Raw genomic sequence first — 25,036 nt, forward strand, 5'->3', positions numbered from 1 at the left:
CAAAGATAAAAAATTACCTGTTTTGGAGGTATTTATGCTTCTGAGCTGAAAATGTCCCTTTTTTAGGATGCAGTTCCGGTGGAGAAAATGCAGTGCAGTACCATAGGCTGCCCTTCATGCTAGAAAATGCCACTAAATGGTTAAATAGTGAATAGTTCCCTAGATGTTTTTTTTTTATAAGGTTGTAGTAGTTATACTTTAAATCTGAGTCCCATTATATTATTGGAACTGTTTCATCATAAATTGATCATGACTTTCTGCTCCCCCCCTCCCAAGCATGCAGCAGCGCCCTTTTTTCTGCCTTTTCAGAAAAGGTTGCACTTTATTATTTAATATAATCATTTCATATTTAATCTTCTCCATCCATCTAATGTCTAAACAGTTTGTCCTTCAGTTGTTCAGGTCTACAGGTGACACATCATTCTTTATAGGAATGGTGTGTGAAATCTGTATCTGCAACGTAAACAGTAACACTACTCTTTCAGGTAAATGTAGTAGTACAATGTGTTCCTCTGGAGAAGAAGTACACAGTAAGTCAGTAGTACACAGTAGGTTTGCATATTAAGTGCCTTCTGTAAGTTATTTCGGGTACAAAGGTTCAGGAGAAAGCTGTATGCAGCAATAAAGGAGGCCAAGTAGTCAGCTCACTCCAAACAGGCACGTTTTCATCACTCACTGCACTAGTTACCTTAAAACCTCTCAGTTTAAAATAAGCATTTAGTCAGGAAAGAATTTCAGAATTATTTTCTAGTAATAAGTTGTATTTTCCTGCAATTTCCTTGACAGTATTACAGTGATATTACTCCATGATTATTATAAAAAAGTAGCCTTAATAATGATGAGCTTATAGCACTATTATTACAATATTTGCACCTGGCAGCAGCTCCACTTGGGACTTGGAGCAAAAAGGTCAGTCCATCAAACTTACAAAAACAAGTTTTTGCTCACTAGTTGTTACGACCCGATAAATCAGAGAGTAACCACTGATGTAAAAAATAACTGAAGGAAGGATGGAAGGCGCTTGTAACACAGCAGTGGAGAACGCCAACAAGTAAAGGCGAGCTTGCCGCTGTCTCAGGTAGAGGCCGATATACAATGAAACAGAACAACAGCGTTAGTAAATGACAGAACCAAAACCTAATCTACTAACAAAACGCAAGCACACAATAAACAGGGGGAAAAGGAGTAAAACCTACTCACACATGCTCTGGACAGCACCGTCTGCTGCCAGCCAGAACAACAAAGGCATTGAGAGTAGTGGCAGGCCAAAATGGCGGGGTCTCCTTCCCTTTATCACACACACACACACACACACACACACACACACACACACACACACACACACACACACACACACACACACACACACACACACACACACACACACACACACACACACACACACACACACACACACACACAGTACACTGAGGTGGAGTAGGTGAAGATATTTGTTCAAAGCAAACATATATAGATATTTCACTGTATATAAGAGCTGGTGTTTCTCTTGTTCATCACCTCCACACAGGAACACTGAAGCTGACACTGAGAAGAAAGAAGATAATCCTGCAGAAGGTTAGCTTCATCTCTTTTCTCACTACCTTGTTTCTTATGCTCTGTTGTCTCCTATTATCATCTGTACTTCCTCTTGTCCTGTACTCGAAGGGGCTCTCTTCAGAAATATCACTAACACATCTGTTTCTCTTTGTTGAAGATCATTTTTACCATTTGCATCATCTCAACCATGAAGATGCTGATTGTGTCTCTACTGGTCTGTGCCATGATGGCTCTGACCAGAGCTGCTGGTGAGTATTAACTGTGGTTTGTAACACCAGAAACTGTGCACATGCTTTGTCACTTATTTAGTTAGTCTTCTCTAAATATGTCCTGTTATTTACTGACATCCATGCAGCGTTCCTCCTGCTCTGTTGCTTCTTTTATTTATCATTACTATCAATATTTCCTGAAAAAGAGGCCGATGCCGCCTCCTCCTCTTTTATTCTAGCTGGACATTGGAGAGATTTGTTATTCATGGGTCAAAGTCCCATCAAATTGACCGTAAGAGGAATTACTTTAGGACTGGAAGTAATCAGTCTTGTCCTTCTTCACTGTAAAGAATAGGGAGCACATAGAGTTCAGTCACTAAGTTCTGTGTCAAACCTCCAGCTGTTCCAGAAGCAGAGCCGGGTAAGAAGACAGGACCACTTGTTCAGGCAGGTGAGTTGGTATTTGTTCAGATTTTACAGAAATGCATTCTTATGATCAGCTCTGCAAAGTGTTTGGGTCTTTCACCTTTTACAGCTGAAACGTTACGGTTTCAGCTGCTCTTGTAAACTCCATTTATAGCTGCAACTGTTTTCTGCATGTGAAAATAAAAAAACCTGGATCCTTGCCTCTTGTGTTTAGTTTTTCCCCAAATTTGTTTTCAGTGAAAAGTCATATCGTTGAGAGGTCTACATCTTGTCCAAGTGGTTGGACTGGCTACAGCGGTCGCTGTTTCCTCTACGTTCCAACAGCCATGAGTTGGGCGGATGCTGAGGTAAACAGGGTGATCTGGATTCAGTGCAAAATTCTTCGACACTACGTCCATTCTGCTTTTACAATTGTTGTTGTTGTTCGACATATTCTTCTAATTTAGTTTTTTATTACTTTGTACTGTGGCTCCACACAACTGCACTTTCTCTGTCCTCATGCAGAAAAACTGTCTGTACCATGGTGGAAACCTCGCATCAGTGCACAGCTTCGAAGAACATCACGTGATTCAGAGTATGATACTGCGGATCACTCAAATGTATCCCCTCACATGGCTTGGAGGCTCCGATGCACAACAGGTATTTTACTGATTACGCCAAATCTGAAAAGAACTAAAATGCGTGTCTAAACCATACTGTCTGTATCATCATCTTCTAGGAGGGTTCCTGGTTCTGGAGTGATGGTACACCTTTTAGGTTCAACTTCTGGTCTCCAGGACAGCCTGATAATCGAGCGAATGCACACTGTCTGTTGATGAACTTTGGAGGTAAATATGTATCTTAAGATATATATACAAGTAGCTTAAGAAATATTTGAGCTTAAGAAACAAAGCACACAATTTAATCCAAACTAACTCCCTCTGTCTTTTTACAGATCAGAAGAAATTTGACGATCAGCCTTGCAATTACCACATGCCGTTCGTCTGTGCTAAAAGGCAATAACATGACTTAGGAATTGGAGTTCTGTGTCTTTATCATCTGTAGCCTCTTGAATCTAGTAATCCATACTTTTTTCCTGCTTTTTTCACTGTTTAAAGAATGTAGCCTTTTAGGCATTTCATTCTGAAGACTTAACTGTTTTTTCTTGTCTGAAACACAATTAAAAGGCTCAAGCATTGAAAAAAAGCCGGTCTGTGAGTCTGATTGATCCTACATATATATATATATATATATATATATATATATATATATATATATATATATATATATATATATATATATATATATATATATATGTTTATATAATCCTACCTGAATACAACCCCATTAAACTCCTCTTTGTAAACACCAATATAGTCACATTAGCGCATTCTGTTACACTAGAGGATCAATTGTATTAATAAAAAACACCCAAAAATATTGCCAGGTAAGGTGTTAGTGCCCTACAGGCCATGGGGAAGGAAGTATTCAGATCCACTACTTAAGTAAAAGTACTGATACTGTTATATTATTTCATTAGATCATTATTACTCATGCTTTGATGTAAAAGCAGAACTTTAGTGTTGAGTTGGTTGAGCTGGAGCTCATTTTATACTATTAACTAATATTTCTTTTCATTATGCTGATTATTTTCTTCATTAATTAATTGATTGTTTGGTTTGTAAAAATAGCGAGAAATGGCATCACAATTACCCAGAGTCCAAAGTGATAAGTGGTATGAAAAGAAATGACTACATTTAATTGGATACATTTATGTATCCATCCCCACGTTGAAGATGAGTAATCAAAAATAGTGTAACTGCTTTAAGATCTGCAACTTTTAGTCGATTGATTGGGAAACAAAATGAATTAGCAACAAGGTTTTTTTTAAGCAAAAAAGTCTCCACTGTGAAGATTTGATGTCTGTTTGTTTTTAGGAAAAACATCATTGTAAACTGGATAGCTTTGTTTTTCATTCAAATTCCGCCGGGTACATGTCTTTTCGCCGATATCCGTTACCTTCCGCTTTCTTTGTGTTGTAATTTTAAACTCTGGTGGATTCATGAGGACTATGGTTAACTGTGTGTGTGTGTGTGTGTGAGTGTGTGTGTGTGAGTGTGTGTGTGTGTGTGTGTGTGTGTGTGATATAATATTAGTATAACAGTCAGGTATTTTTTGTAAGATTAGTTTTTGGCCTATATTTGTGTAGGACAATTTAGACTTGAAAGGGGAGAGAGAGAAGGGGTTATGACATGCAGCAAAGGGCCGCAGGTCGGAGTCGAACCTGCGGCCGCTGCGTTGAGGAGTGAACCTCTATACATGGTCTCAGCATTACACAAAACTTTTCCTCATACCACACTGTTTCCTGGTTCATTGTTTGATTTCAAACTAAATGATAATCTGTGTGGAAGACAGCCACAACAGACAAAGGGGAGAGAGAGTGAAGGAGTGGCTGTGTGTGTTGGAAGTAGGCTATATGGGCTACAGTATATGTTAGTGTTGGTATTTATTTACTGGCTCTGTGTGGAGAGACTCACACATTCACTATGTCGCTCTCTCTGCTGCTGCTGCTGCTGCCAATCTGCAGCGCCCAGGCTACTAGTTTTTATGGGACAGTGATGACTTACTACCCAAAAAACACTTACGCAGATGGATCTGTCACGGTACGTACCGTTTCCTTCTAATTTAATAATCCCCTGTTGAAGTTTGAGAGTAACTACATAATATAACTAATACAAAATAAGTCTAACTGTGAAGCTATGCATGATAACAGAAACTACTTAGAAGTGCAGTGCAGTAAACGCTGCATTTTAAATTCTGAGAACAATGCAACAAAGTGGATTCTCTATACATCTTTTGTTAAATAAACTGTACAATGAAGGGTTTACTGCTTTCCCCTTAAAAATACCTTTATGTGAGATTCTTGTGTCTTTTAGACCCTGGACCATGTAATAACAGGGTTCAACAATAAGGGGGGCCCGATGGCCCGGGGCAAGTAAAACGCGTTGGGAAAGTAAATATAACAACCTACTTACCAGTTCAGGCATCATCGTATCATAATCATTTGAGTTGAATGTGCTGTTGGCCAATCAAGAATTGAGTTGGCGCTTGATGCTATGACGTTTTTCTCAACAAAAAAAAATGGATGCTTTCAACATTTGACTTTATTTTTGACATTTTTTTGTTTGACGTTTTTGGTTTACATTTTTGACGTTTTTTGACCTTTTTATGCTTTATTTATATGTATTATTTTTTCGAAGTTTGAAATTTTGTTCTATATTTTTTGACATTTTTTTTAAGCCTTTTTTCAACCTTTTTCATTGGGATTTCTTTTTTTTGTGTGGGGGGGGGGGGCAGTAAAAATTGACTTTGGGCAAGTAGATTTTTTTTTTTTTACTTGCACGACCGGACAAGTGAAAAAAAAACCTTAGCGTTGAACCCTGAATAATAATCCTAAGAAAGCAGGATAGATTTATTTAAGTATTGTATATTTGCAGGATGCTTTGAAGAGTTGGAAGTCTTCCCTTTTTGTGTCATTGTGATACCACAGGTGGTCCTACGCTATAAGCTAAGCTTCAGCACTTGCCAAGAGAATGCCTCGTGGACCTGCAGCAGTGGTGATTGTGGGAATGAGAGTTCTTTAGTGCTAAACATTGTGGACCAGGAGAGCAGTGGAGAGTGGTGTCAGAGAGAGGGAACCATGACTCGCCAGGTTCCTAGCAACGCTCCATTTCAGCTGGTGTGAGTACACCATGACAATGCAAAACCACAAACAAACATTATACTTCACAGTTACCTCACAGAGGGCCAAACATGTACATTTTTAAATAGTCACTTAAAGGTGAAAACTTAAAACCACCTCCAAAATGTTCCCAAAAAACTTCCTAAGTCGCTACCAAGAAAGTTAATTGAATTGCTCTGGTGGATTAATGAAATAATATTTATTAACACACTTTGTATTAGGAGTTAAAGGTTCAGTATGTGCATTTTATAAAAATACCTATTTATTTATTTTAACCATCTAAGGACTAAGGGCATTTTCACATATCTTCTTAAATTTACCTTTTGAAGGTATTTGCATATAAATGATCGCCATGTGTTTCATATGAAAATTTTCAGAACAAACTCAGCTTTCTGTATAGTGATGCCCACATTTTTTGTAGAGCAATGTGTAAAGAGATAATTTGCTGCTAAAGCTGAAAAGTTGATGTTGGTTTTTTGAAAGTCCTCAAATCTCTTTTGAAAACAAACCTTAACTTATAATGTGTTGTATTAATTGTTTCAGTGCTTGAAATGACACTCAGGTTATGTGTAGCACAGCTAAAACACAGACTCTCTCATGGACAGTTTGGACGGGAATTCCTGGATAGATAACGTACAAAACATATCTGGGTGGAGTGCTGAGACTCTGGTGGAACTAAGGAACCGGTCAGACATCGGCCGAGCCAACACATCACCCCAGACCACCATCCTGCCAGATCTGAGGTTAGCCTCCTCACCATTTCTGTGTCTATAGTAAGAGATTATACACTTTGTGTATTTAAAACCATTTCATGTGTCACAACACATTTAAAAGAAAACCATAAGACTCTGTGTGAATTGTTTTATTTTTATCTAAAATGTATTTTGTTTCCCTCGATTTAAACTTGTTATGCCCAGAATTGATTTTTTTGAAAATGTATCCAATTTCAACACAATGACACTAATCTGAAATTTGACATTTAAAGATGCAATATGTGATACTGACAGCTAGCGTTTAAAATAGTTACTACAGTCCAAAATCCAAATACTGGAGAGAGTCATCTCCCCCGGCCCCTCCATCCAGACACGAAGTTCACAGAGGTTGCCAGGCTGAGACCGCAGCATCCAATAATGTTGCTAGACGCTAGTCTCACATAGCCAGACATTACTCCACAGCGCAGCGGAGAAGCTAACGTTAGATGCTGGCTATATTGACAGTCATAAAAGCCTGTGCTCACACAGAGCTCTGTAACCGACTGACAACCACCCTATCTCGACATAAAACGACTGCCACAACCGCTAAAAACAGCGCAAACTCACGGTCCTCTCTACCCGATTTACAGCCACCCTTTCTTGGCTTAAAATGACTCACCGTTTGTTGGCTACAGCCGCTGAATAGGCTACACGTTGTAAACAACCGTGACCCACTTGCCTGGTTCTCCGGTAACGTTAGCAGTTATGGCGTGTTAGCAGTTATGGCGTGTTAGCATGGCGCAGTTAGCCAGAACCAGTCGGGATTACTTCATTGGCTGTGTCTCATTTGCTTTTGCAAGTAACCAACTCAAGTACTCTATATAATTCAATGTTAGTACACAAATGTTGAAATGACTGAAAATGCCTGTCCCTTGTAGCCGTGTTAAATTAGCCTAAAGCTTAATGCTTACCTGTTTAGGAGGAAATTTAGCCAACTCGCCGTCCTTTTGGGCTCTAAGCTGTCTCCATCTTTCAAATACATCTCCAATATTTACCCGGGGTTTGTTACGTCTCTGGTCATGCAACTGTTTAGAAACACTGAGGTTTTTTAGGTCGAATAGAATCTACCTCCGTTGATTCCGTTTGTTTGTTTGCTGCTTCCATGGCTGTACTAACGTTACAGCTGTAGCTGTACAGCTCAACATTTGTTACAGCTGAGTTTGCATTTTTACAGGTATATCTGGCAACCCGGCCCGGCTGTCAGAATGGCCAGTTGATAACAACACAGACCAAAACACAAACAGACATTCCATCACGGAACGGAAATTTCCAAAGGAGAAAATACTGGCTTTAGCATTGTTGTCAGAAAAGATAGTATTTCAGCTTAGCATGTTTCCTTATTATCTGGTGACATATTTTGGTAATGTTTGGATGTAATACAGTATAAATATTACATATTGCACCTTTTAATACATCTTTGTCTAGACAAAACTGATCCTGGCTTGTGATTTACATGGTAATTAATACAAGGTTGCACAATGTTTCTTTCTGTCAGAGTTCCTTCAAACTGTCAGAGAGATTTCAACCTGTTGGCGTTTGACCCTGACGGAGACGAGGTTAGATGCAGATTTGGGAACGTAACAATAGTAAGTAGCCAAAGTCCACAGACACTGATGCTTGAAGATAACACCATTATAATCCAATCATTATTTTGGAGCCACAAACCATATACTGTTTAAGCTTCGACCAGCGTGACAAAAAAGATCAAATTAAGAAAACAAGCAAAGAAACCTGATGTAGACTGGAGCATTTTTAACTGGGTTAAAGAAATTGAACATAGAGTATGGATTTCTTTCTATTTCTTTCTATTCTGAGTCTAGTATTTTTCTCACTTTACTGTACATCTTTCATTGGGTAACATAATGCAAAGACATAATGTTATAGATATGTTATGTGGATGACAACCAGCTGTATATACCCATTATTCCTAATGACCCAAGTAGCCCAATTTCCCTGCATAATTACCTAAACAAAATCAGAGACTGGGTGCATCAAAACTATCTGCAACTCAACACAGAGGTTTACTGATCAGTCCACACTGTATGACTAAAGCACTCAAACCCCAGCTGGGTTCTTTAGCTCCCTATGCTACACACTCTGCCAGAAACCTAGGAGTCATATTTGACGCAAACCTCTCTTTTAAAAACCAATTCAAGACTGTCGTTCAAGCTTGTTTTCTACAAATGAGAACAGGCTCCAAAATAAAATCTTTTCTGTCATTCAGTGACATGGAAAAGGTCATACATTTTTTCCTAGACTTTTACGGCTACAACTGGTTCCGAATTCTGCTGCCAGGCTTTTAATGAGCAATAACAAAATTGAGCACATTACACCTGTCCTAGCATCACTGCACTGGCTTCATTTACATTTTAGAATAGATTTTAACATGTTATTACTTACTTTTAAAGCACAACTTGGACCCCAGAGTATTTAATGAATCTCCTAACACCCTATGAGCCTGAACAGTCAGCTACTTCTTGCTGTTCCCAGGTCCAATTTTGTAACTAGAGGTGATCAGGCTTTTGCTGTAAGAACTCCCAAACTCTGGAATGCACTACCTATACAGATATGATCATCTACTGTACTTTTAAAAGTGCGTATTTTTAGGATGACACGTTTATAAGGTCCCATAGTTAAATGTCTGTATGTGCAATATATATATGTATGTATATATTGTACACCTGTTTGTGTTATACACATTTATGTACCTACATCTGTTTCTATGGCTTTGTTTTTCATTATTATACACATTATTGACATGTGTGGCAATGCTTTGTTTCAATATTTGTTTTTTCATTTATCTGTTCTATTATTATTATTATTATTATTATTATTATTATTATTATTATTATTATTATTATTATTATTATAAAATACCCTTATAGGCAACATTTTATTCCAAACTGCATTTCATTACTTGACAGAAAATACTTTATTTTGACCTCATGTCCCTTTCTGTCTCTTGCAGTCCTCCTGTACTCTGTCATTCATCCCCGTAGCTAACAGTTTTGAAGGTGCGTACGTCCAACAGCTGGTGATGGAGGACTTTCCCAGGCAGAATATCACCCTGACTCAAACCGACGGGTCGCAGACAATCATAACTCCCAATGAAGCTATCAGCAAAATACCTGTCCAGTTTGCTTTAAGGGGTAAGATGTTTTTGTTTTGGCAGGCTGCACTCTTTTAACTGCACAGTATTTAAAAATAATCTCAGTAGCTGATCTTCAGTGAGTGGATCATTATTCTAAGGGCCATTGCGACTGGTAATACTGTAACAATAAATTGTGTAATACCGTATACCATGATACCGTGAAATCGTGATATATTCTGATATGGGTATCGTACTGCGAAAATCTCATACCGTTACAAAAAAAAGTTCAAAGTTCTTAAATGTTGTATAAACACAATGGGTCCCTTGAATGTCTGTACATTTTGTGGCAATCAAAACAGAGTTGCAGAAATATTCTAGTCTGGTGATTGACCGGTGGATGGACAAACCGACTGGCATTGCCATCCTTAGAAAACGTTTTGCTTTTCTTTATTGTTCCAGTGGACCCTGCAGTGCCATCTTGCACAGCGGGACTCTATCTGCCCAAATTCCTGCCTCCAACCCCAGCTAACAGAGCTCAGCTGTACACTTCTGTCAATCAGACCTTGGAAATCAACATCAGTGCAGAGGCAGATTTCTACACGTAAGTCCAACAAAAAACTAATTTAAAAGAACTTACGTATCAAAATACAAACAGGTAACTGATGCAGAATGTTCTCTGGTTAGATAAGAAATACTTCTTATTTTTCACATTAGCCACACACACAAAAAGGTTTTCATACCAAGGTTTTAAAGTGCACAAGGAATCTGATCTGCTGTGGTGTGTAACTCCAACACTGATGAACAAAACAGGTTTGACAAGAGTGCAACAAGTGCAACAGAACCAACTCTATAGTGCTGTTAGGATATACGCAGTGGCTTAAACATGCAGTACGCATTCAAAGCCAAAAGAAAACATGAAATACATCCTATAGTACATTGTGTATAAGGACCATGTTGTTTCAGTAGTAGTTTCACAAGCTCAGAGTTTTAAAGGCTAATAACTGGTTAGACCCATAGACTAAAAATAAGGTTAGACCACTTCATTGAAACAGCAGATGTGACTTACCAAAAATCAGCCATGAAGGAAACAGCATTAAAAAGAGAGTTGAGTCAGATGCCAGGTGAGAATTGCAATTGCATTTCAATAATGTCACGGAAAACTGATTTGCTTCATTTGTGGGTGGGGTATTTTTGTAAATTATTGACCTTCTTATTAAACTTCTTCTGTTTGTTAAAGAATATCTGAGCTGCTGTTCAGTGGGCCGCACAACATAGTCCAGACTACATCAGGAACAGGACAGTACACCCTGAGATGGACGCCCTCTGAACAAGAAGATGGAGAAAGCCACCCGATCTGCTTTGTTGTCCAGGCAGTTTCCAAGTCAGTCACTTGTCCCATGAACCTTACCTTAGAGAATGTGGAATGTCATCCCATTGAATCAATTGCTTTACGTTTTACTTTTTTCTCTACGCTCATTCACTTAAGACAGAAGACTGATGCCACTGACAATACAGAAGGCAGTTATCTTAGCTTAGCATAAAGACTGGAAACAGGTGGAAACAGCTCGTGTGGCTCTGTCTGAAGATGAAAAATCCACCTGCCAGCACCTCTAAAGCTCAACAATTAACATTAACATATATCTTGTACGATTGATTCGTAAATAAAATCAATGTCTATAGACCAGGGGTTAGGTGCAGATGATTTATTGACTGTTTCCTGATGTGAAGAGTGAGTCCAGGCTGTTAAGACATAAGAGAGCTTGAGCATGAAATACATTTTGTCTTGAAAGATGTAAACAAAGAATTTGTGAGATCATTTTGTAAATAAGCTACTGTATTGATTTATCTCAACAGTTCCACCAAGTATCAGTCTGAGCTTCGATGTGTCATTGTGAGTGTTGGAAACGGTGAGTTGAACCTTTCCTTGTTCTTGTAAATGTTTTAAATTGCATTGCTGATTTCCTGTATTGATAAAGTTCATGTGTGATCTACATTCTATCTCTGTATTCTGTTTACACACCCAACAGCAACCATTCTTCCAACTACTACACCAGTAGTAACAACCAGCATCACTATACCAACCACACAAAGCACAACCATTACAATCACTATGCCAACTACAACAACCCCACAAACTACAATGACCATTCCTGCAACAACTACCCCATTAACATCAACCAGCACTACGCCAACTACAGCAAGTCCACCACCAGTTACTACACCTGAAGACACAACAGCTATAACCAACATCTCAAACCCATGTGAGTATGACAAATGTTGATGTTTTACACTCTATAATCATCTCTTTATGGACATACTCTATACATAGCTAAGTGATGGAGCTAAGTGAGAACAATGGAATTTGAATTGCCTAAACATAGAATACCTTGTCTTAGTCAAGTCAGTTTTTCTCAGTTTCAGCACCCTTCTTGCCTGTGTTGTAATGTTGAATCACTGTGTTTCTAGTTGTTGGTATTTTGAGAATGAAGCTTTCCTCTTCATCTCCACTGTCTGAAGACTACATCAGGAGTACCGTCATGCAACAGGTCAGACTCTTATTTTATCAGAAATCAAAGTATGTCAAAGCTTTAGATAACTGCACCTGCTGGGTCTAGTTGCAGTTTTAAAGGAGACCTATCCTGTGTGTTTCTACTAGAACATATTTAAATGCTTTAATGTTTAAAAACTTTTTTTCTCAAACGGCCCATTGCTGCTGCACCTGTGTATTCACCATCTGTCTGAGACGCTCAGCTGGAGCGCCTGACTCTTTAAGCCCCACCGCCGATAAAGCCCACTATGCTCTGATTGGTCAGCATTTCCGCAATCTCAGAGTCTCCGCATCTGTGTTCTGCTGTTGCTGCCTCTGTACAGTAACATTACAGTCTGTGGAGACTGACTACAACAGAGTATACAGCAGGACTTTGTACCGTGTAAAACCAATAAAGGTGTCTGAACTAAATACAACAACCAGACATTTTCCAGCAGGAATATGATCCAAAATTGGGAACAGGTTAACATCAGCAGCCAAGATTACAGCTTTCCCTGGCGTTAGCATGTAGCTATGTAGTGAGCAGTGGATTGTAATGGAATATAGCAGCACTTTCTACCATCAACAATCACAAATAAAGGCTTTTAAATCAAATACTATACAATGGGATATGTTCCAGCAGGAATGTGACCGGAAATTGGGGAGAAATTCACATCAGAAGCCAAGACAGCTTTCCCTGGCATTACATGTAGCTACAGTATGTAAAGTAAACACTGCAGCCTGCCTGCATGGAGCAGATAACCATTTATAGACAACCAGCTCGGTATGGCATGATACGGAGCCGAGAGTAGAAAAAACTGATGTAACCAGAGCGTTCAGAACAGTGGTAAAAAAGTATTAAAAAAAGTATTACTTTTAAAGATGATTTTACCTCATTATTTAAAGCTTTGGCAACGTTAAATATGAACATCCAACATTGTAACATTATAGATATGACAGAAACTACAGAAAAGCATAATAGGTCTTCTTAATTGTATGTTAGTGGCGCTACAGAATTCATAATAAATACAAGAAAAAACAAGGCTCGATGCAAATGTGTCAGCTGTAAGTCAGCTACACAACTGATGATTCGGAAGTACATACAATATAACAAAGTTCCCTTTACACAGAACATCATATGTGATGGTTGTCATGATCATATCTCAGCGGCACATTCTTTTTCTTTTCCAGATCAGAGATGAACTGGTGAGACGTGGACTGCCTTTAAATGTGATTGTACGCCTTCTGAGTAGTGTGCAACAGTAATTTACAACCACAGCGACCCTTGTTGGTTCAACGTGAACATTTATTGACCCCTGGAGAGAAATGTATCCAGTTGCCTGTCAAATTCAAAACGTTTAAACATATTTACAGTGTTTGAGCAGCATATGGTGTAACGATCAGCTTTTAATGCGTAAATACCATGGATGTATACCAAGAACGTAAATATTTGACTGTTTTAAAATGTTTTTGTCCAATGTGAACTTTATATTATGGCTTCATAATTATCTTTATAATAAGGATTGTTAGATATCAATATCATTAAAATATATACTAACACGCTATACACATAGACACATACATATGTAAAACTATATCTATATACAAAAGTGTCCTCAATACAAAAACAGGAGAGCCATTTAAAAAAATAAATGCATGATTAAAAAAAAGAAATAAAAAATATAACAAACCAGATAACAGATACGCAATTACAGCTACTGTAGGTCACAACTTAGGTGGCAACACAACAAATAAGTTAATCAAACCAAAAAATGCACAACACACAAACCATGATATGAATGTCTGTTAATCTGGGATAATACTAATTCCCTAGCGTATCCCATGTTGTATTAAATTTGGCAAACAAACCCCTTACAGTACTCATAATTTTTCTACTTTAACAAATTGATAAATGTCCATAATTCATGAGAAAATTGTAAAAACAATTATCGGTGTGTGGTTCGCATTGTGGTTTCAAACAACAACTTAATTCTCAGAATTACAACATTTATTCATCGTCATAAGTTATTGAACCGAACTGTCTGTTTTTAAGTTTTACAGTCATCACATTTGTTGAGAACAGTGGGAGCCATTGCCAAGAGAGACACATCAAACATATCGTACAGACGTCACCACTGAGTCGAAACCATCTGTCGGATTAACCTCAGTGATTGTGCATATTCACTTAAGCTCTTTGTAAAGAACTGGTCCGTCAGCTCGTTGTAGTCTTCACACAAGAGGCGTGATGACGGCGTCTAAAGTGGTGTAGGTTATGTCTGACAATGGAGCCCTGAGGCTTGTTTCAATAGTGGTTTTGATGCAGTGACATTCAGCCACTGCCTAGGCTGGTTTTGGATCTGAAAGAATTATGTGACTGATTACAACAGACGTTTGATGTTTATGGCAGTATTTTGGCTCTATATGACTATGTTGGAGCCAACAGAAAGGTAAAAGTGGTCTGTACTTAAAATGAGAGCTAGCAAAATATAATTATAGAGGGTTTAGTCTAAGTCTAATAAACAGTCATACCTAAATGAAGGTTATGATGTTGAGTTTTTAATTCTTAGGGTCGTTTTTGAAGGCTGTAGTTTGTAGTGCTGTTGAATTGTGTTTTTAGTGTGAGGTGTTTCAGTGCAAAACTGAAACAGACTAATTGTTCTACACTGGCATTACACACTTCTGTTATTAATTGACATTAATTCAAAAGCAATTCTAAAAACGGTTCCTAGAGGACAGAAAAAATACATCAAAATGTACATTTTTTTTGTTATTATGGTATGATTGCATCTTCCAGAAATATGCTGAGGCATTAGGAGAAGAAAATGGGTAAATGCAATGGTATCTTATGAGTCTATGTTAGTAGATTAAAAGGTAAAATCTGGGATGTGCTTGTGGCCTTTTTGGATTAAAAATGAACAAAGTGCCTGTTTAGATTTTATTCATGTCTGAGAATCTCATGTGTGGGATAGGTTTATCTTTTTTCCTTTGTATTCATTGTTGACAGGTGTACCACATTTGTACATGTTCCTGATTTTTAGCCATTCAGCCATTTGTTTTTACCCCGTGTCAAATGGAATAAATACTAAAAATAGTTGTTAACCATGTACCAAGACTTTTCTTGAAAATAAAATGTGAATGTAAAACAAAAACCATAAAGAAATTAAAAATGAGTGAAAATGTGTAACATGTAATTACTCTATACTGGGCATAAATAGAGGGGACATGGAACACATCTTATAATAATAATGTTATATATGTTAGTAATATGTTACAACGGTTTGGGGAGATCTCGGGATATAAAATTAAACCTGCATAAAACTTGTTGCCATTAAATTTGGACAGTTCGACACTCGAGGATATAAAGTTACCTTTAAACAAATACTTACCTTCACTTACCTTCACAGTAACAAAGACTTTTACAGACCTCTTTAAGCAAAACACAAACCGAGCAGGATTTGGCTAATTGGTCTCCTCTTCACTTAGAGTTAACACAGTTAAAGGGTAACTACCATTCTCTGAGATCGCTAGTGCTAAACCCACCAGACTCCATTAAAAAAACAATAGCCTACTTTTAGCGTGTATAGAGCCAACACTTTCACATGTAAATCGGTAAACTATGTGTTGAGTTGTGATAGTTGGAAAAGTGGAAAGACGACCCAAAATGGCTTTTCATATTTTATTTAGTTTCTGTCGACTTTTGAATGAAGTGTATTTTACGATGCTTAAATTACTGTTTATTTACATGGAGTCTGGTGGGTTTAGCGAACACAATTTCGCGCATGTTTTTATGTTTAAAAAATAAGGAACTTACTCTGTAACAGAAAGGTCGACCTCCTTAGAAATCCTTTCCATAATGTTGTCAGACACTTCAATCTGAGCCTTTCAGTGGCAAAACGAGCACTTTTGTGAAGGTATATACAAGCTGGACAATTGGCCTATTAAGTTAGGTTGTAGCTTGTTTCGCCGCTGCCGACTGCAGTGATCTCGCTTAATACTGGACCAATGTCAAACATTGTTGTTTCAGTCACTTGGACACAAAAACAGGGAAATAGGGTTGATCATTATCTCATTACCATGAGAAATTTCCTCATACTGGTGACTTCCTGGTTCATTTTCTGACCAAAAAGAGATTCTTTGTGTGGGACACAGACATACATAGACACACACATAACAGTCTATGTAGGTTTGCATTCATTTACTGTCACTGACATTCACAATGTCACTCTCTCTGCTGCTGCTGCTGCTTGCATGCAGCTCCCATGCGACTCATTTCTTTGGGACAGTGATGACCTATACCCCAAAAACGACTAACAACGATGGATCTGTCACGGTACGTATAAGTGCAGTTTCTTTAGCTTTTATAATGATAATAATAATCTTAATTAATTTAAATCTTAATTTAAATGTATTTATGCTATTCTTGCATTTTAACACACATGATCATAGATCCCAGTTTTCAGCATAGTTATTATTTACACCGTATATATTTTGTAGTATACATATTTTTTATAAATATGTCTTATTTCAATTTTTTTCAAATATTGTTTTAATATATTGTGTTAGAATGCACATCTTTTTACGTACTTCTTATTTTTCTTATAATTTCTCTATGTTTATATACAGCATAGTTCTATTGTAGAATGGGAGTAACTCATCTGTAACATATTAATGATCAATGAAGTATTTCTGATTCGGATATTTATATATATATATATAATGGTTTTTATCTGCAGTTTTGAAGTGCTATACAGAATAAAGAAAACAAAAACCCCTAACAACAATAATAACAACAATACAATTAAAGAAATTAAAAAAACAACAGTTTATCGTTGACCGCACACAAAGATTGTGTCTAAATACTATTTAAATTCTTCCCTAACAGGATTTACTTTCTGGCATTAAATCAGTGAACACTAAATGAAGTAAACGTCTGCACAAGTACCTTCTTCTGTATTCAGGGTTTTTCCTGCATAGAGGAATTTCTGGCTGAAAACCCTGGTATCGTGGATGTTTTTGTTTTATTGCTGCAGGTGGTCATTCGCTATAAGCTGAACTTCCACTTATGCAGTGATTCTGCCTTGTGGACCTGCTCCATTGGGTATTTTTGTGGGACTGAGAGTGCTCCCGAGCTGAACGAGGTCTACAAGGAGAGCAGTGGAGAGTGGTGTCAGACAGAGGGAATCATGACTCGGCAGGTTCCCAGCAACGCTCCGTTTCAGCTTATGTAAGTGAGCCTACTGTAAAAAAATAACTTATCAGATACCATGTTTCAGTAGTCTACCCATTGGGAAAGAGGTGACTTTCAGAGCAGAAATTAATGTGGCTTTTTAGCTCTTTTACCTCATTGTTTTCTTGTCTAATGGATTTGAAAAACTGTTTGCGAACAAGCTATGACATCTTCACAACACAATGTTGTGTATCTGTCAACTTTGTTTCTCCCCCAAAGTGTCAAAAATATAGCTTTGCGTATACTTGAATGCCATTTTTTCAAAGAGAAAGCAATAAACATGTATATTCAAAACACAGAATACAGGTGAGACAGGGCGAAGCAATTTAGATAGGATGTGACGTCCAATACAGTTCAGAGACTTTGACGCCAATGAACTGCGTTGCTGTTAAGAAGAAGAGACGTTCTTATTTGTCACAGACAATTGTGCAATACGATGTAGTGAAATGTAATCCCTGCATTTAACTTATCCTAAGCATTGGATTGTTTGAAATGATCCTGATGCCAGTATTTGTAATGTAGCGAGGAGTTTAACAACTGCTGGAATGGAATGTGAACGCTGAGTCGGAGATTCAATGTCATCTTTGATTTCTTCCAGTGACTGTAATATTGCATGGCTGCTTTATCTGTAATGATTAATGATTTCGTGTTCACTCAACTGAAAAAGTGCGATCCTTGTGGCAAAAATCTTTTCAGCTCGTCTCCTTGGCCTGTGTCTTCGTCTTGCTCGGATTACTGCTGCCATTTCACCAGGAGGCATATGCGAGGAAACCCGCTTGCGGCTGGTTTACACCTGCTTTTAAGAGGCGCAGAATTTTCACCGCAAAATAGAGGCGCGCTTTCACGGGCGGTTTTTGTACATACATACATAAATAGGCGCACTTTACGCTTCCCCTAGCATCTCTTTATCGGAAACTCCCACTTTCCCCTCCACCCTCCCATGAATGAATATGCATGACACCAAAATCGCAATTTGCCATTTTCAGGAAGTCTGCGCTTTTACCTCAGTGCAGCCTGTTTGTACCTCGCTTTTACGTGCACGTTGCGAAACAAATACACCTGAAGTGGGCGCAAAAGCGTTAGTACATCTGGCCCTCTGACACACATTGACATGTGGCCAGAGGAGCCTGGGATTGAACCACCAATCTTGTGGTTGAGGGGTGACCCACTCTGAGACACAGCCACCCTGTTCTAGTGGTTCCTGGCAATTGTAGAAGAAAATGAATTACCCAACCGTTTTAGTCTCATTTTATCCTAATATCCTCTGTTTACTGATTAAGTCCCTATTATTTTCTCTGATCAACAAACGTTTAGTGTCTCCTGAATTAATTGAGTCTGTCTGCCTTTTGTCTAGCTCAGTGTTAAAACATTTTACTTTGGTCACTGTGAGTGAGACCTTTTGTTTAGAGACCAGGTTGGCTCCAGCGGAGATTCACAAAGGGTCTTCTTCTTTTTTTTCTTTTTTTTTGAGCAAACGGTATTGGGTCTGTGCAAATCTACTCAGATAGTCTTGTGAGTGAATGTCTTCTGCAACCTTGTATACAACCCTGACCAGAGAACTCATTCTGGTCAGAGAGAATTCAACCGCTTCTTGAGAACTTTGTGTCTCCACTGCGCCGTGAATAAAACTCATCTGAACCAGCCACCTTTTCTTCCACACAATCCAATCATTTATTAACACACGTTATGTTGGGGTTAAATGTATTGAAACACCTACAATACATGAGTACACTCAGATTCTGTGCACAGTAACGACTGACTTTAACATGAACTTCCTCCACAGCTTAGACGGTGGTAACTGGGTAAACAACATCAGGAATGGCATCTCAAGGTGGAGAGCTGTGACTCTGGTGGAACTGAGGAACCGGTCGGACACCGGCCAAGCCAACAGATCACCCCAAACAACCATACTGCCAGCTGTGAGGTAACACTGCTCAATTATTCTGTTCCCTTTAGATCCCAAACCCCTCCATGCCACCAGATGCCACCATACACCAGAGCACCACCATGCTGCTGCGGGGAATGAACTTTGGATGTTTGCATTGGTGGGGCAATTTGCATTTTGTGCCCATCCTGCATTCCTACTTCCTACTAACAAGCAAGCTCTTTTTTGCAAGGACTCCCTAATTACAGCACTTCTAAAAAGCACACGAAAGCTACAGTATACATCAACAAATTATACAATAAAGCAGACCACAGACATAAGGGACAACATAAATCTGAAGAACATATATGCATTCACACTGCTGTATGTCAATCAAAAAAATAGTACAACTTGAAGATTTTTGAAGACCAAGTAGCCTCGGGACCTGCCTCCAGAGCAAGAAGACAAGAGTATGCGAAGAGCTTACAGTATTCTTATACACTACCGCTAAAGTGTAAATGACATTAATACCATGTCATTTCTTCATGTATGGTGTTTAGTACAGACAGCATGAAACTGAAGCTGTTTATGTAACTTCTGTCTCTCAGGGTTCCTTCAAACTGTCAGAGAGATTTCAACCTGTTGGCGTTTGACCCTGACGGAGACGAGGTTAGATGCAGATATGGAAACACAGCACTGTCGGAGTGTAACCCCTGCACGACGCCCTCTGTTCTCAACCTCTCGTCAGTGAGTATCCTGCAACACAGATGGCGTTGTCAAAATAGTGCCATGACTTCAGGGGTAAGGAAGCCAAGAGCAGCCGTGGTTGCAATCATTTTTAGCCATGCTATACTGCAGGGCTGCACGATATGAGGAAAATATCTAATTGCGATTATTTTGACTGATATTGCAATTGCGATATGATTAACAATATTATTATATAAAGAAATTCATTGTCCTCAGTGGATGAATCCTACTGACTTTGGTGATCCTTTGACTTTTTGACATTTGTGGTTTTGGGTTAAATGTCCCATCATCTGTAGGATGGATTGTCATGAAATTTAGTGTAGACATTTATGTCCCGAACAGGAGGAATTTGAACGCCTTTGGTGATACCGTAACTTTTTTCACGTAGCGTCCAATACAATGTCTTGTAATCCAGATACTGAGCTATGTTATTCAGTAGCAATGATGTTAACGATGTGGGGCCAGCCCTATGTTCCTATATTTCTAGAACATTTTCAAAATTAGGTCTTGTGTTCCTACATTTCCCTTCAATTTAGGGGGTTAGGGGGATAAAATCTGATACAAATTTATGAAAAAGGAAATGTGGGAACTGTGGGAACATAGAGCCTAATTTTCAGTGAAAAAAAACATTCATACATAGGCACGCTCCCAGTGATGTCAGTGGTGCCTGTGAAGCTGCAGCATCTTCTTTTAAATCATGTTAAAGACTAATGTGAATTTTATCTCCAAAATAAAGTGTGGTTTTCTGTTTTCGGGAAAGTTTATTTCATAAATACTAACATGCATTTCATTACACCAAAGGAAATGTTGGCCTCATCTTCATGTTTGTATTATCCTTTTGCAGTCTTGTTCGTTGTCATTCAGCCCCAGCAGTGGCAGTGATCAAGGCCCATACGCTGTGCAGCTGGTGATGGAGGACTTTCCCAGGCAGACTATCACCTTGATTCAAGCTGACATGCTCTGGGAGAGAACAACCAACATCGCACTCAGCAAACTACCTGTCCAGTTTGTTTTAAAAGGTCAGATTTCCCATTTCAAACCGGCAGGGCTGCACTTAAGTTTAAATCTCTTTAGCCGGGGTAATCTTCCGTGAGTGGACATCACCATGTTACTTGAGTTTGCTGCTAACAATGAAAGGTACGAAATGTGTGTTTGTTCCAGTGGACCCTGCAGTGCCATCCTGCACGGAGGGACTCTATCTGCCCAAATTCCTGCCTCCAACCCCAGCCAACAGAGCTCGGCTGTACACCTCTGTCAATCAGACCCTGGAAATCAACATCAGTGCAGAGGCAAATGTCTCCACGTAAGTGAAAATAAAAAACAAACACTAGATATTAAAGCAGATGTCTTGTTGAACCTCCTCTAGTGGAAGCTTCTTATACCAACTCTGCATAGTCAACATCTGTGACTGACTCAAATGTCATGGATGTGTTAGTCCAGAATGGCGATGTCCTTAAAGCTGTAGTAGCTGTAGTAGGCTTTTTTTGGCATTGTTTTACCAAAAATACTATACTAATCTTTCAGCATATTGTAATTCAAGTGGTCTGAGAGAAAACTAGACTTCTGCATCTACTCTCGGCTCTGTTTTTAGGCTTTAGATAATCTAGTCTGTGCTCGGCCAATAGCAGGTCATTTCAGAGAAAGCAAGTGTTTTTATTGGCCGTTCTGTGCTTGTATTGTCCTTGCGACAGAGAGGGGGGACGGAGAACTACAGGAAGAGGTGTCTCTCTACTTCAAATTCACCTCCCCCCACAAGGGAGAATGAATGTGTGTGCATGAGCAGTGATTGACACACAGTTATACACCCCCCCCATCTTTTTGTGTTATTAAAAGATGGCATCTCATTACACACCAGCCAGTCATACAACGACTGTCACTAAACTTAATAAAGAAATAAGCTAACACTTTACTTGAAGGTATCTACATAAGAGTGACATGGCACTGTCATGAACACATGACACAGTCATGACACATGAACCCTAACCCTAACCTGTCATGACAAAAACCGAATGACACTTAATAACAGAAGCGTTATGTCATAAACGTTTATGACTTGTTTATAATGTTTATGACACGTTCATGACAGTGTCATGTCACTCTTATGTAGATACCTTCAAGTAAAGTGTAACCAGAAATAATGCTTAGTCCAATGCCAGGCTGGAAAAAACATTTTCAATCAAAAGTGACACATCATCGCCCTGCGAGTGTTGTATTGATCTCGTCACAGAAGACAGGTACTGGTTTTTGCTGGTTTGATTTAACTTGACAAGGTTTTGTTAATCTGTCCGTTAAAGGATCTCTGAGCTGCTGTTCAGCGGGCCGTACAACATAGTCCAGACTACATCAGGAACAGGAATGTTCATCCTGAGGTGGACGCCGTCTGAGGGAGAAGATGGAGAAAGCCACCCCATCTGTTTTGTCGTCCAAGCTGTTCTCAGGTCAGTCTTAACATGGAAATAGTGTGAGAGTACTAGTGGTGGCTAATGGCTAATGTCAGTGATGAAAGAAAGCTGTTTTGGCAATACAAGCTCTCGTAAATTACCCTTAAACATAATGGGTAAGTGGAAAGCCGGATTATTTGGTTATATTTTGTACTTTTTCCTTCAAAAATGGATGTCCCATTTCGTAACTAAGCTCTTCATTTATTTCCTCAGTCCAACAAAGTATCACTCGGAGCTCCGGTGTCTCATTGTAAGCATTGGAAACGGTGAGCAGAGCTCTTTTCTGTTTCTGTGCGTGCTTCAAATTCCATTGCTGATTTCATACATAAAGTAAATAATCTTTTATTCACTTTTAATCATTTTGTTCGCAGGACCATCATCAAATGCAACTGCAACCCCACAAGCTCCAACCACTAGTCCAGTAACTACTAAGGAAACCACAGCAGCATCCAATCAGAGTATGAGCACCATTCCCTTTATAACCTGACTTGAACAACCCAAACAAAACAGCTTTTGTTAGTTACATGCATTGGCCTTTGTCTGTGTTACTTAGGTAAACAACAGTCTTTTTTTCAGGTCCATATTGTAATGTTGAGTCACTGTTTCTAGTCGTCATAGGTCTGAGAGTGAGGATTTCCTCTTTGTCTCCGCTGTCTGATGACGACATTAGGAATACTGTCATTCAGCAGGTCAGTCTGATTCATATCTATGTAGGAGTCCTGTCACAGCATCACATAACCACGCAGAGATACTTTGAATACGCAGTACTTTCAGTGATTACAGTTAATGTCTGATTTTTCAGTGAGCAAGCAGTGATGGAAGAAGTACTCCAATCTTTGAGTAAAAGTAGCAATACTACAGTGTAAAAAAATACTAGTAAAAGTTCTGCTTTCAAACTTTACTCATGTAAAAGTAGAAAAGTATCAGCAAAAATATACTTACAGTACCAAAAATAAAGCCTACTCATTATGCAGAATGATCCATTTCAGATTAATATATATTATACTATTGGATTATAATGACTGATGCATTCATGTGTTCATCCCTTAAATGTTGCAGCTGATAAAGAGGAGCTAGTTTTAATGACTTTATATACTGCGTAATCTATCAAAATACATTTTTCATTCCTTGATTATATTTTATATCTGAATCTGATGTATGAATGTTTTCTCCTTCAGCTTAAAGATGAACTGGCGAGACAAGGGATGCCATTAAACTTCACTCTGAGCTCTGTGGGGGGAGTGTGACTGGGAGTTACAACGTGAATATTTAGTGACTCCTCACTGCCTGGACAATTTGGTTTTCGGTTGCCTGCCAGAGTTTAAACATGTTCAGCTTCTCCACTGCCGAAAATATACATTTTAATCATAGTTGATCATCACGGTTCATTTTATAGGGGAAAAGGTGCATAAACAGAAGTGACAAGTTTTCAGATTTAGAGTAATAATTTGGTTTTTGTCATGACAAGTTAGGCTTCATGTGTCATGACCGTGTCATGACTGTGTTCATGACCGTGTCATGACTGTGTCATTAACTCTTCAAGTGAAGTGTTACCCAATATACTTACAGGGTTTCGGCGGGTTTCACCAAGTCAAATTTAAGACTTTTTAAGACAATTATGAATGAAATTTAATACCTATATCACATTATCAACTAAGCCCTAAATTCAGGTTTTTCAAGCCAAGTATCGCTAAACTTGCACTTCTCCATAGCTGAAGAATAAAATCCGTTTAATGTCCGTGTTACAATCCGAGAGACTCGCGCCAACAACACGAAAGCTGATTGGCTGCAATATAAGTTACATGTTGTTTATTTGTAGTCGTAATACAGCGAAATTATATTTGGACTAGCGAAAGAAAGAACTACAACACCACAGAATAAAAAAAAAAAAAAAGAGCATTAGAGGTAGCGTTGCATGGGCGTAGAAAAATTAAGACCTGTTTAAAATGATTTAAGACTTAGAACACGATACTTCAGCAAATGTTAGACTTTTTAAGGCCTAAAATTTTGATTTTGATCTTTTAGACTTTTTAAGACGGAAACCCTGACTTAAGATTCTTTCATTAAAATAATTTATTGCAATGTTCTTTTAACATCTTCCAGATAATCGTTTACTTCTTAAGATTCTTAATCTGACAAATATATTTAATTTTTCTTAATCTGATTAACAATCAGCTGTTTTTGCTGCTCGTGTCTTTACATGTTTGTGTTGTTGTTTGTCTGTTTATTAACCCCCAAAAGTGGAATTCATTTGAACAAAATAAACCCTTGGAAAAATAAAAAGATGAAAGGAGCCAGTGAAGTTTAAAAGACATCGTTTTTTTATTTCCAGTTGAACGAGCCAGAGCAGCATGTCATTAGGAATAATACACAGGTCATGGTTTTACGATAAATAAAACATCACTCGGTTGTAAACTTTTTCATCATGAAGCCACATGATATTAAACTCTTTGTTGGTTTGGTTTGCAGGGAGT

General features: G+C 38.4%; 3 protein-coding genes across 3 annotated transcripts; all 3 read left to right on the plus strand.

Moving 5' to 3' along the window:
* Nucleotides 1-1,533: 1,533 nt before the first annotated feature.
* LOC144534327 (type-2 ice-structuring protein-like) lies at nt 1,534-3,260 on the plus strand. Its single transcript, XM_078276196.1, has 7 exons — nt 1,534-1,575; nt 1,715-1,805; nt 2,167-2,217; nt 2,430-2,539; nt 2,697-2,831; nt 2,911-3,019; nt 3,127-3,260. The coding sequence occupies exons 2-7, from the start codon at nt 1,745-1,747 to the stop codon at nt 3,192-3,194; spliced, it is 534 nt and encodes a 177-aa protein (XP_078132322.1). The 5' UTR covers nt 1,534-1,575; nt 1,715-1,744; the 3' UTR covers nt 3,195-3,260.
* A 1,347-nt stretch (nt 3,261-4,607) lies between these two features.
* LOC144534232 (uncharacterized) lies at nt 4,608-15,407 on the plus strand. The gene is made up of 11 exons (XM_078276048.1): nt 4,608-4,834; nt 5,722-5,912; nt 6,519-6,656; nt 8,161-8,251; nt 9,634-9,814; nt 10,216-10,357; nt 10,994-11,137; nt 11,611-11,663; nt 11,784-12,017; nt 12,223-12,302; nt 13,475-15,407. Exons 1-11 carry the CDS (start codon nt 4,718-4,720, stop codon nt 13,547-13,549), a joined length of 1,446 nt encoding a protein of 481 aa, XP_078132174.1. The 5' UTR covers nt 4,608-4,717; the 3' UTR covers nt 13,550-15,407.
* Nucleotides 15,408-16,433: 1,026 nt separating this feature from the next.
* LOC144534249 (uncharacterized) lies at nt 16,434-24,828 on the plus strand. The gene is made up of 11 exons (XM_078276079.1): nt 16,434-16,613; nt 17,314-17,507; nt 19,294-19,434; nt 19,983-20,121; nt 20,966-21,140; nt 21,283-21,424; nt 22,416-22,559; nt 22,776-22,828; nt 22,934-23,020; nt 23,172-23,251; nt 23,741-24,828. Exons 1-11 carry the CDS (start codon nt 16,500-16,502, stop codon nt 23,807-23,809), a joined length of 1,338 nt encoding a protein of 445 aa, XP_078132205.1. The 5' UTR covers nt 16,434-16,499; the 3' UTR covers nt 23,810-24,828.
* Nucleotides 24,829-25,036: the final 208 nt, after the last annotated feature.

This window comes from Sander vitreus, chromosome 19 (assembly GCF_031162955.1).
Source record: "Sander vitreus isolate 19-12246 chromosome 19, sanVit1, whole genome shotgun sequence".
Lineage (NCBI taxonomy): Eukaryota > Metazoa > Chordata > Actinopteri > Perciformes > Percidae > Sander > Sander vitreus.

What these genes read in the sequence shown, in the direction of transcription:
- LOC144534327 (XM_078276196.1), top strand. Translation starts at nt 1,745, where the DNA reads ATGAAGATGCTGATTGTGTCTCTACTGGTCTGTGCCATGATGGCTCTG. An exon ending in GGCTCTGACCAGAGCTGCTG is followed by an intron (nt 1,806 to 2,166) that starts GTGAGTATTAAC and finishes TCAAACCTCCAG; the next exon opens with CTGTTCCAGAAGCAGAGCCG. An exon ending in TCTGTTGATGAACTTTGGAG is followed by an intron (nt 3,020 to 3,126) that starts GTAAATATGTAT and finishes GTCTTTTTACAG; the next exon opens with ATCAGAAGAAATTTGACGAT.
- LOC144534249 (XM_078276079.1), top strand. Translation starts at nt 16,500, where the DNA reads ATGTCACTCTCTCTGCTGCTGCTGCTGCTTGCATGCAGCTCCCATGCG. An exon ending in ACCATACTGCCAGCTGTGAG is followed by an intron (nt 19,435 to 19,982) that starts GTAACACTGCTC and finishes TCTGTCTCTCAG; the next exon opens with GGTTCCTTCAAACTGTCAGA. An exon ending in TGTCCAGTTTGTTTTAAAAG is followed by an intron (nt 21,141 to 21,282) that starts GTCAGATTTCCC and finishes TGTTTGTTCCAG; the next exon opens with TGGACCCTGCAGTGCCATCC.
- LOC144534232 (XM_078276048.1), top strand. Translation starts at nt 4,718, where the DNA reads ATGTCGCTCTCTCTGCTGCTGCTGCTGCTGCCAATCTGCAGCGCCCAG. An exon ending in AACGCTCCATTTCAGCTGGT is followed by an intron (nt 5,913 to 6,518) that starts GTGAGTACACCA and finishes TCTCATGGACAG; the next exon opens with TTTGGACGGGAATTCCTGGA. An exon ending in GCAGAGGCAGATTTCTACAC is followed by an intron (nt 10,358 to 10,993) that starts GTAAGTCCAACA and finishes TGTTTGTTAAAG; the next exon opens with AATATCTGAGCTGCTGTTCA.